The sequence below is a fragment of the Nematostella vectensis genome, chromosome 3, assembly GCF_932526225.1.
Source record: "Nematostella vectensis chromosome 3, jaNemVect1.1, whole genome shotgun sequence".
In the NCBI taxonomy this organism is placed as follows: domain Eukaryota; kingdom Metazoa; phylum Cnidaria; class Anthozoa; order Actiniaria; family Edwardsiidae; genus Nematostella; species Nematostella vectensis.
Genome location: NC_064036.1, coordinates 10133978 through 10146512, shown reverse-complemented (window position 1 = coordinate 10146512; position 12535 = coordinate 10133978). Strand labels below are relative to the sequence as shown.

The 12535-nt window shown below is 43.8% G+C and overlaps 1 protein-coding gene across 1 annotated transcript; it reads left to right on the top strand.

The window, feature by feature from the left end:
• The first annotated feature begins 80 nt into the window (after nucleotides 1–80).
• Nucleotides 81–12474, top strand: LOC5513281 (endothelin-converting enzyme 1). Its single transcript, XM_032382711.2, has 16 exons — nucleotides 81–1170; nucleotides 1640–1702; nucleotides 1983–2267; nucleotides 2913–3037; nucleotides 5179–5401; nucleotides 5567–5665; nucleotides 6598–6675; nucleotides 9733–9836; nucleotides 10181–10239; nucleotides 10348–10399; nucleotides 10467–10534; nucleotides 10603–10727; nucleotides 10979–11044; nucleotides 11186–11281; nucleotides 11634–11710; nucleotides 11988–12474. Exons 1-16 carry the CDS (start codon nucleotides 373–375, stop codon nucleotides 12085–12087), a joined length of 2418 nt encoding a protein of 805 aa, XP_032238602.2. The 5' UTR covers nucleotides 81–372; the 3' UTR covers nucleotides 12088–12474.
• Nucleotides 12475–12535: the final 61 nt, after the last annotated feature.

The window sequence follows — 12535 nt, the reverse complement described above, 5'->3', positions numbered from 1 at the left end:
TTCCAAAAAAGCGCAGCTACCAGTAAAAATACAGGTGACTGAAAAACGTCACCAGCTATATGCGGGTAAACTCTATTTCCATTCACAGAAGCGGATAATTTTGCAAAATTAATGAACAAACCAATAAATGGAACGCAAAAGGCTGCAACTTCAGCAGTTCCAATGGTATAACTTCAAGAAGGCTGGCTTTTCAGTGAATTAAAGTCCTGTTTAAAAAAAATACTTCTTGGCTCTTGTGGATTTCTTGATCAAGAAGTCAAATCATTACACTGCATTGTTTGCGCAGTTTCGTTATTGTTGTGAGTCCAAACTGCGAAAATTGAGTCAATATCGCTTTACGGACAGACCATAGTTCGATATATTCGTCGAACTATGGCAACCTGGTCGACGGACGTCCGATGGACGAAATTACGGACATTTGACACAAGCGAGCATGAGACCCATCTCGATGATTTGAAGAAAGTCGCGCACACAGCTAGCGACGAAAGCGACGAGGAATGGCTTGCACAGCTCGAGCGAGACTATGCTTCGTCTAGAAGACGCCACAAGACGCGTTTTGGCTTTACAGATCGTGTGTTGGTTGTTGCGTTAATTGTTTCCACATTAATTACAATTTGTTTAGCATCTTTACTGATAGCTCACAGTAATACGATTACCAGCGTGCCCTATAGAAGTTATCAGAACCCCATATGCGAGACAAAGGGTTGCATTTCTGCTGCTTTTAGCATTTTGAATAAAATGGACGAGACGGTCAACCCGTGCCGCGATTTCTATCAGTATGCTTGCGGAAAATGGCTCAAGGATTCCGTAGTCCCTGCTGGGAATTCCAAATGGAGCGCATTTCACCAAGTCGCTGAGCAAAACCTACGAACACTAAAGAAAATTTTCGATAGGGACGACTTCGCAAGCAACGGAGATATTTTCCGTAAAGTTAGAGACTATTATTCGTCTTGCACGAACAAAAGCATCATTGAGGAGCGTGATGCAGCGCCATTGAAAAAGTTGATCTCGGACGTTGGGTCTTGGAGCGTCACTGGGGGCCATACGTGGACTGCGGAGACCTGGAACTTTGAGCAGGCGCTCAGCTTAATGCATAAACTGAAGAGCACTCCACTTTTCTACATGTTTGTAGCTGCCGATGATAAAAATTCCTCGCAAAACATCATCCAGGTATGTACATAAATCATAATTAATAGGAAAACCGATGGATCCCGAAGGAGGACTGAATGGGCATATTTTGCGACCCTTTTTTGGTTTTCCATTTCGATCCTCATATGCACAACAGGTATTCAATAGGATTCAGAGAGCATAGCTGTTTCCTCAAGTCAATTAATATCAAAAGTAGCCCCATGCGCATGCATTGAGCCACGGGCGATAGGATAGTTTAACTGAGGCTATCAATGCAATACACAGATACAAACATAATTTTCTTGTAGAAAAAAATCCTATACATCGTTAGCGTGTAGAGGAGATTTCCAAGAGGCATTTATACTTTATTTTGGGCCCATTTCTCTTGTTCTTTTGTGGAATTTCATGACACTTTTAATTTTAATTCCAATCAAATAGTTTCAAGTGTCATATTTTATGTCTCAGATTCAGCAAGCAAATTTCAAATTTGACTCAGTTTCATATCTTACAGATTCAGCAAGCAGGGATAACTCTGTCTGACAGGGAATACTACACTAGAAACGAGTCTGACAAGGTGAGGTGTTTAAAATAGCATGCAAACATTATATGAACTTAGCCATTTATTTGTGCGGAGAAAGTATCCCAATAACTTATATATTTAACGCTATGAATATCTTATCGGGTGGTGTCACTATCCTGACTTTCGCGATTCTCAGACTAGGAAATTTTGAATCGGTAACTGTGGTTGCATTTTTGTGTTGTAGTTCTTTCCTATTTGATGACACTGGAAGGCGCCCGTTGTTTTATGCTGACATGTATAAAGTAATCTATATTTACTGTATCATTTTAACTAGGTGGTAAAAAAGTATAAAGAGTTCATGGTTAAAATCGCTACTCTTCTCAATGGAGGTGAGCACCCGAACATAACAGTGCACACCAACACAACCAATTCCACCGCCGCCTCTAGTAACACCACCACGACAGCCACAGCCGACTCCACGACGGGCATTCTTATGGATGAAATCTTTCAGTTCGAGAAGAAGCTGGCAGAGATTTACGAGCCAAAGGAACGTCTCCGTCACTCGGACAAGATCTACCACAAAATGACTGTTGAAGATCTGCAACAGCTGGCTCCAGCGGTAAGTGCCATTATTCAGAAGTTTTAACCGTGCGTTTCGCGCTACCAGACCACCTTTGAGAGTCTTAGAGGTCACCCAATAAGGATGCAAGAAACATTCTTGTGATTGACAAGAACTTCACAGACCAACCAGGCAATAAAATGCTTTAGACGTTCATGCCAATCAAATTTAATTTTTGTACTACGCATATCGTAGTTTGTTGACTTTTTGTTTTGGTGGCCACGGTAACGCGCGCATCAGTCAAGAGCATTTTTCCGCCTATATAGGTACGCACGCGACGCGCTTTCTCTTAACAGAGGTCTTTAGTGTCGTCAACATACACAAGAATTTCCCGCCAAAACCGAATACGAGTGCGCATCGGTGTGAAGAAAGATCGCACTTTTCAATGTCGCTGCTATATGTATCTCCTTTTGCTAATGTATTGGGGGAGGGGAATCATGATTGACATTACCATTGTTTCTACCTCATAAAGACGTAGGCAAAAAACGCGGAAAAAAGAGTGATTAGATCAAAAGCTCCCATAACCAATACCTCATATGTCCAGGCAGAAAGACGTATAGAAGATATTCGGCTCTTAAAAACTGACTAAGAGTTGTATCCAAGATCACCTAGTAGCTGGCATATTGTTTTGTTTTGTTGTTTTAGATTCCATGGATGGATTACATGAACAACTTGTTTAGCACACCCGTCGGCCATGACGAGCCAGTTGTAGTATATACGCCTACCTTCCTCAAGAGCATGTCTGACTTAGTCATCAGAACAGACAGAAGGTGAGGTCGCGATCAGCACGAAATATGCAATAAAGTGCTATAAGGATCGATTGTCACTTAAACGCAAGAACAAGGACAAGGGAACGCAATTGCTTGATTTTCTTGCGCTTGCTTTTGACTGATTCTCACTTGTGTTACGCTTGTGTTGACTGATTCTCACTTGTATTGCGCGTGTTTGACTGATTCTCACTTGTATTGCGCGTGTTTGACTGATTCTCACTTGTATTGCGCTTGCGTTTGAGTGATTCTCACTTGTGTTACGCTTGTGTTTGACTGATTCTTACTTGTGTTGCGCTTGTGTTTGGCTGATTCTTACTTGTGTTGCGCTTGTGTTTGGCTGATTCTTACTTGTGTTGCGCTTGCGTTTGACTGATTCTCACTTGTATTGCGCTTGTGTTTGACTTATTCTTACTTGTGTTGCGCTTGCGTTTGACCGATTATCACTTGTGTTGCGCTTGCGTCTTAGTGACAACCATTACGATGTAGCATCAACACATTTCAAAACCTCTCAAGGAGTCAATAAAGGCAATCAATAACAATCTTGGCCAGTGATCTCTTAAGTGGCGGATCTAGGATTTATAAAAGGGGGTGACTTTTTGACAGGCTGTCTCGATTTTTTTTCAGATTTTAAGGAATATATATATCATGTTACAAAATTTTCTACAAAATTTCGAGAATACATTTATTTTCCCTGTTTGTGAAAATCACGTTACTTATTGAAGTTTTGAATTAGTAGAGAACCAAAAGCATAACAGCTCCTCTTACTACGGACTTTACCGAGGAACACTTAAAAAAGAAGATTAACGCCATCCGCCATGGTTGCGCTGCAATAAAACGCCTACAGACCCCTCCATTCTGTCGGTCGACACTATTACGTATCCTATCGTGCAACCCAGCAAATTTTGCAAAAATCTTCCAATTTGCGCTTTCTATTTTCGGGTGCAAGTGCATCAATCACAACACAATTTTAAAGGAGTTCTGCCGGCGAGTTGTTAAAAAAACTTGAAAAGCTCATTGTAAGAACCCAACATATTGCGTGCTATATTGTAGGCGTGGCAAACGACTATATTTAGTGAATGAAGGTAGCATCCTTAATAATCGGCGTCTGGTGCTTACTTAGCTATTCCCACATAACCTCCTAAGAGCTCATTTATGAGCTCATATGCCTATGCCCGCAGCAGTTGGTTAAAATCTCATTTTTTGCCAAGGATTCTTGTATCGCTGTTGCTAAAGCTTTGCTAGTGGGGCATGTTGACAAGTTACTCGCAGCCTCAGTTTGCTAATCCACTTTACTATGTGATAGCATGAATTTTCCGGTTGCGCTCCGCCTAGGAAGTGGTAGAGGGGAGGTCTCTCCATAAAAGTAGACGATAGCGTGATCGTCCTATCTTTTAGGGCATTCAATTCAACCAACTGCTATAACTTCTTACGCTTTTGCTATCCATTAGAGGGTCTCATCGGTCTCACAGTGATTTCAGAGCTTAGGATTAGAAATTGCTTCGACCACACCCAATGTGCTATCTTTTAGGGTTAAAAATGTTGTTGAAAAGTGCTTTTCTGTTCCGCCGGTCAGAACATTCTGATTTAAAATGCATGCCTTGTTTCGCCTAGCAGTGGCCTGGCTTTCTGTCACGAACATTACCTGGTTTTCGACCAGTAGCATCGCGATACATCCAATTCGGCTATAACAATTTGCAACGATTCATATTTTTATGTTTAAAAGCTTTTTTTTCCCGAAAGGGTCACCCCCGTCACCACCCCTGAATCCGCCACTGCTCTGATAATGAACAAAATAGTCGTTGTTTACTTTGCTGTGAAATTGCTTTTGCGATTGTGAAAAAAGACAATCGCGAATGTTTTTACCTTCACATTATATAGCAAACGCCATGCATTTGCGCTCGCTTAAAGTCCCGTTCAAACAGCGTCATGTGGCCAACAATACTTGCACCACTTAGCTTGGTAGGCGGCAATACAAAGGAAATGTTGGCGAATTACCCACAGCGCCTCCCAGCATGGTTTGCAAACAGCGCCAATATTGCAAAGCCAGAGCAATGTTGACTGTTTTGGCCAGCGATGTTGGCACTGTTTACATGGGCCTTATAAACTGAACTTTTTGCCATGGCGACATTTGTATTTGATAGGATCTTAGCAAACTACATGGTATGGCACTTGATCAAACCGCTGACCACCGAGTTATCTAAGCCTTACCGCGAAGCTGCGCTAGACCTGATGCGCGTGGAGATGGGGGTGGAGAGTGGAGCTCCCACATGGAAGAGCTGTGTAACGAAGACTGATACCGTCCTAGGCTATGCCACTGGCCACCTGTACGTCAAGCAACATGACGGCAAAGACGTTAAGGAAAAGGTAATCAGACCTTCTAAGTAATTGATTGGTTAATACGGTTGGTTGGTTTTAGATGACAACACATTGCTGATTACACATAAGCCAATTGACAGCACAATCCACAATTGGCCACGAGACAGCTACAGGTTGTCGGTTTGTGTGATCCGTTGCTCATGTTCACTGCAGGCGAAACAAGTCATTCAAAGCATCAAAGAAGCGTTCATCTCGAACCTACCCACAGTCACGTGGATGGACGAGGAAACCAAGACGAAGGCGCAGGAGAAGGTGGGAACCGCAAAATGTACCACCTTTAGGCCCGTAGCCAGGGAAGGGAGGAGGGGAGAGGGGAGAAGGTGGGAACCGCAAAATTTACCATCTTTTGGCTCGTAGCCAGGGAAGGGAGGAGGGGAGAGGGGAGAAGGTGGGAACCGCAAAATGTACCACCTTTAGGCTCGTAGCCAGGGAAGGGAGGAGGAGGGGAGAGGGGAGAAGGTGGGATCCGCAAAATGTACCACCTTTAGGCTCGTAGCTAGGGAAGGGAGGAGGGGAGAGGGGAGAAGGTGGGATCCGCAAAATGTACCACCTTTAGGCCCGTAGCCAGGGAAGGGAGGAGGGAGGAGGGGAGAAGGTGGGAACCGCAAAATGTACCACCTTTAGGCCCGTAGCCAGAGAAGAGAAGAGGGGAGAGGGGAGAAGGTGGGAACCGCAAAATGTACCACCTTTAGGCTCGTAGCCAGGGAAGGGAGGAGGGGAGAAGGTGGGAACCGCAAAATGTACCACCTTTAGGCTCGTAGCCAGGGAAGGGAGGTGGGGAGAAGGTGGGAACCGCAAAATGTACCACCTTTAGGCTCGTAGCTAGGGAAGGGAGGAGGGGAGAGGGGAGAAGGTGGGATCCGCAAAATGTACCACCTTTAGGCTCGTAGCCAGGGAAGGGAGGAGGGGAGAGGGGAGAAGGTGGGAACCGCAGAGTATTCCGCCTTTAGGCCCGTATAGCCACGGAAGAGGGGGGGGGGGGGGCGAAGAGGAGAGGATGGGGAGCGCTTTACAGTATTCGATGGTCAGGTCAAAATCCTAGCAACGGGCTTGGCCTGAAACATCAGTAAAATAGCATGGCAGATTAGATAAAGAAAATGAGATTGTGATGTTGCGTCTGAACTCAAACTGTACCTGTGTATTTCGCTGGACCATGCTCATGTACCACTATATTGTTTCCTCAGATGGAGTCAGTGCTCGATTTGATTGGATATCCCGATTGGATCATGGACGTTGCGCAGTTGAACGCCTATTACGTAAACGTAAGTATTCAGCATTCAGTGCTCAAACACACACCCATTACACGCCTGTTACGCAAACGTGAGTATTCAGCATTCAATGCTCAAACACACATCCATTACCCGCCTGTTACACAAACGTGAGTATTCAGCATTCAATGCTGAAACACACAACTATTACACGCCTGTTACGCAAACGTGAGTATTCAGCATTCAATGCTCAAACACACACCCATTACACGCCTGTTACACAAACGTGAGTATTCAGCATTCAATGCTCAATCACACACCCATTACACGCCTGTTACGCAAACGTGAGTATTCAGCATTCAATGCTCAAACACACACCCATTACACGCCTGTTACACAAACGTGAGTATTCAGCATTCAATGCTCAATCACACACCCATTACACGCCTGTTACGCAAACGTATGTATTCAGCATTCAATGCTCAAACACACACCCATTACACGCCGGTTACACAAACGTGAGTATTCCCCCTTCAATGCTCAAACACACACCCATTACACGCCTGTTACGCAAACGTGAGTATTCACCATTCAATGCTGAAACACACACCCATTACACGCCTGTTACGCAAACGTTAGTATTCACCATTCAATGCTGAAACACACACCCATTACACGCCTGTTACGCAAACGTGAGTATTCAGCATCCAATGCTCAAACACACACCCATTACACGCCGGTTACACAAACGTGAGTATTCAGCATTCAATGCTCAAACACACACCCATTACACGCCTGTTACACTAACGTGAGTATTCAGCATTCAATGCTGAAACACACACCCATTACACGCCTGTTACACAAACGTGAGTATTCAGCATTCAATGCTCAAACACACACACATTACACGCCTGTTACACAAACGTGAGTATTCAGCATTCAATGCTGAAACACACACCTATTACACGCCTGTTACACAAACGTGAGTATTCAGCATTCAATGCTCAAACACACACACATTACACGCCTGTTACACAAACATGAGTATTCAGCATTCAATGCTCAAACACACACACATTACACGCCTGTTACACAAACGTGAGTATTCAGCATTCAATGCTCAAACACACACCCATTACACGCCTGTTACACAAACGTGAGTATTCAGCATTCAATGCTCAAACACACACCCATTACACGCCTGTTACACAAACGTGAGTATTCAGCATTCAATGCTGAAACACACACCCATTACACGCCTGTTACGCAAACGTGAGTATTCAGCATTCAATGCTCAAACACACACCCATTACACGCCGTTTACACAAACGTGAGTATTCAGCATTCAATGCTCAAACACACACCCATTACACGCCTGTTACGCAAACGTGAGTATTCAGCATTCAATGCTCAAACACACACACATTACACGCCTGTTACACAAACGTGAGTATTCAGCATTCAATGCTCAAACACACACCCATTACACGCCTGTTACGCAAACGTGAGTATTCAGCATTCAATGCTCAAACACACACCCATTACACGCCGTTTACACAAACGTGAGTATTCAGCATTCAATGCTCAAACACACACCCATTACACGCCTGTTACGCAAACGTGAGTATTCACCATTTAATGCTCAAACACACACCCATTACACGCCTGTTACGCAAACGTGAGTATTCACCATTCAATGCTGAAACACACACCCATTACACGCCTGTTACGCAAACGCGAGTATTAAGCATTCAATGCTCAAACACACACCCATTACACGCCTGTTACGCAAACGTGAGTATTCACCATTTAATGCTCAAACACACACCCATTACACGCCTGTTACGCAAACGTGAGTATTCACCATTCAATGCTGAAACACACACCCATTACACGCCTGTTACGCAAACGTGAGTATTCAGCATTTAATGCTCAAACACACACCCATTACACGCCTGTTACACAAACGTGAGTATTCGCCATTCAATGCTGAAACACACACCCATTACACGCCGGTTACACAAACGTGAGTATTCAGCATTCAATGCTGAAACACACACCCATTACACGCATGTTACACAAACGTGAGTATTCAGCATTCAATGCTCAAACACACACACATTACCCGCCTGTTACGCAAACGTGAGTATTCACCATTCAAACACACACCCATTACATGCCTGTTACGCAAACACGAGTATTCAGCATTCAATGCTCAAACACACGCCCATTACACGCCTGTTACGCAAACGTGAGTATTCAGCATTCAATGCTCAAACACACACCCATTACACGACTGTTACGCAAACGTGAGTATTCAGCATTCAATGCTGAAACACACACCCATTACACGCATGTTACACAAACGTGAGTATTTAGCATTCAATGCTCAAACACACACACATTACCCGCCTGTTACGCAAACGTGAGTATTCACCATTCAAACACACACCCATTACATGCCTGTTACGCAAACACGAGTATTCAGCATTCAATGCTCAAACACACACCCATTACACGCCTGTTACGCAAACTTGAGTATTCAGCATTCAATGCTCAAACACACACCCATTACCCGCCTGTTACGCAAACGTGAGTATTCACCATTCAAACACACACCCATTACATGCCTGTTACGCAAACACAAGTATTCAGCATTCAATGCTCAAACACACACCCATTACACGCCTGTTACGCAAACGTGAGTATTCAGCATTCAATGCTCAAACACACACCCATTACCCGCCTGTTACGCAAACGTGAGTTTTCATCATTCAAACACACACTTTGCTGGACATAGCAGGAGACCCTAAATTTCCTATATATCTTTTCCATTTAATATCTAGTCCTCTTGTCTAATGTCGCATATGAACTTGGGCGACAGTTTCTTCCCCCACTGTTTCACCCACAATTTAATTCATGTCTTTCAACCCTGCTTTGCATCTGTCCATTTCTCCATAGCACCGAAAGCGTCGTGCGCGAGAGAAGACCTCCGGTAGCGGGGTTATTCCCTCCGTCCTCCCCTTTATTCTTAAACATGCCAGAGTTGGCTGCCTTATCTCTCTTTTGTATGACTAGTCATTCCTCAAATAAATTTTAATTCCTAACTAGCTTGTGATCACCCCTGAGATGTCTTTTGAAAACCACCTGAACGCCAGAAGATTCGTTCATCAGCAGACGATGGAAAAACGGGGAAAGGCAGTCGACAGAAAAGAGTGAGTGCTACCTGGTCCTAACATTCTTTTTGCGTCTTTCTACATGCCCGAAGGCCAAGCACTTGCTTTTTGTCTGCCGCAAAAAGGCCGGGCTCTTTGAAAGTAACCACAAAGTACGCAAAGCCTTCAAGCGTATGCAAAGCCTTCAAGCATGACGTTACCTACAACCGCGTCTAACATTGCAAATCAAGTTTCTAGTTTTAAAAGCCCAAGGCCCTATATTCCCTCTACCCCTTGAAATGCCTTCCATAGTATTCTCCCTTTTCCTCCCATCCCACGTGCAAACGGGCACCACAGGGTATCCAAAACAGTTGCAATTCATACCCCTATCATTTGATTCCCAGATGGCACATGACTCCAGTTGACGTCAACGCCTATTACAGTCTTCCGAACAACTATATCGGTACGTAATAGATAATGATAACAAACTTAGATTTATTGATAAACTAGGGTGATGATAACAAACTGGGGTGACCGTACGAGTTATTTGAGCAACCTTGTTCTATTGCAGCGTTCCCTTCGGGTATCTTGCAAAGGCCATTCTTCGATCCCGAATTTCCACAGTAAGTGATAAATGAATGGCATTCGATATTTTGGCCAATCTGTGATTCTGAGCCATTTTTTTAATAGAGCGATGAATTATGGTGCCGTTGGCATGGTGATGGGCCACGAACTCACACACGGGTTCGACAGCAAAGGTAGATGTGAGCATGGCTTGTTAGCTGGTTACTGTATCACGAGTTATACATTTTACTGCTATTTTCAGGTCGACTTTTCGACAAGAATGGAAATCTAGAATCATGGTGGAAAAACCAATCCGTGGAAGCGTTCGAGGAGCATGTATCCTGTATGGTGGAACAGTATAGCAATTTCACGGTGGCTGACGTGAAGGTATTACACTACGTTTAACAGCCTTTCATCACAATGACGCCAATCACCATCATGATCAAATCCTTGTCTATTGTTTGAATCTAAAAAGTAAACAGGAAGGCAAGGAAATTAATCATATTGGATTGAAAGTATTTCAGTTATTCTCCGATTTGCCGATTAAAATGAGTGCTTTGTGTGATTTGATATTTGGCGGGAGCGTATAGTGCCCGCATATATTTGCTGTTCTTTCTAACCCGCTATACTACTCTCAGGTTGATGGGAAGCAGACCCTCGATGAAAACATAGCAGATAACGGAGGATTGCGGCTGGCTTTCCAGGTAATGGAGAATCAGAAATCCTGCGCACTCCCTATCTACGTCCAGGGTCACTCACTCACCACCCCCTTGATCGATGAGGGCCGCAGCAGGATAACAGGGAGGCAGTTGCTCCCTCGCTTATCTGACATTTAACTCTTTCAGGCACACCGACAATGGGATAAAGAAAACGAAAAACAACCGCGTCTCCCTGGACTTGAGTTATCACGTGATCAACTCTTCTTCCTCGGATTTGCTCAGGTTTGTTCTGCGCTGATTTATGCCAAGCTACGGTCACTTAGTTATATCTTCATTTCTGGTCCTACGGTCACTTAGTTATATCTTCATTTCTGGGTTCCTACGGTCACTTAATCATTTTTTTCATTTCTGGGTTCCTACGGTCACTTATTTATATCATTATTTCTGGGCTCCTACGGTCACTAACTTATATCTTCATTTTTGGGTTCCTAAGATCACTCAGTTTTATCTTCATTTCTGGGTTCCTACGGTCACTTACTTATATCTCCATTTCTGGGTTCCTACGGTGACTTAGTTTTATCATCATTTGTGGGTCCCTACGGTCACTTAGTTTAATCTTCATTCCTGTTTGTAGCTCTGGTGCTCATCGTCGACCAAGAATAGTATGCACCACCCTCTGCTGACAGACTCTCACAGTCCGGACAGAATCAGGTAAGGGTCGAAAAAAATCCTTTATAAATAAAAAAAATAGAAAACGAAACACGCGTACCATAGGCTTTGGCGCGTTTGTAAGATATTTTTGCTACGAATGCAAGCCTATTTTGATCCTGTCCATTTGACGTAGCATTTTAAATAATCTCGCTTTCAATTGAGATCTAGGCTTTAAAAATCATGTGCATGATTAAAGGCATACAATGATATCGCAACCCAAAACATTATGGGGATGCATTAGAGTGATCATACTTTTGATTACACCTCTTCCAATCAGGGTACACGCCGCGGTATCAAACTCGGAGCAGTTTGCGGAAGCCTACGATTGTCCTCTTGACACCCCGATGAACCCTGCCAAAAAGTGCAGGGTCTGGTGAAACCACACCCTCTTGAGAACGAATTGGAGACGTGTTATCAGAGCGAAAGATTGGTCCATGGCTTGTTTATATAGTTGGTGCTTCTAGTGATGGTCGAACCAAGTAACAACCTACATGACCATGAATTTATATGTGCTACTACTTTTTTATATATTTTTTTCTCGGAGACCCAGCTTACTTTGCTATCGTATTCCTCAACGCTGGACCAACATAGCCAAAGAGGCTTGATAAAATGGCGTGACAATGAGAGCGTGACAGATATACTGAGTGCGTGATATGATGCATGAACAGGAATTTCCTTCCACGGTCAGGCCCGTTGCCAGGGGGGGGAGGGGTTCGGACGAACCCACCCACCCGGCTTGAATATCCGCTCAGAGCAAACAAAAATATATAACGTTTGGCTGGAGATATACCGTGCACATCAATATGCCTTTAAAATAACTATAAA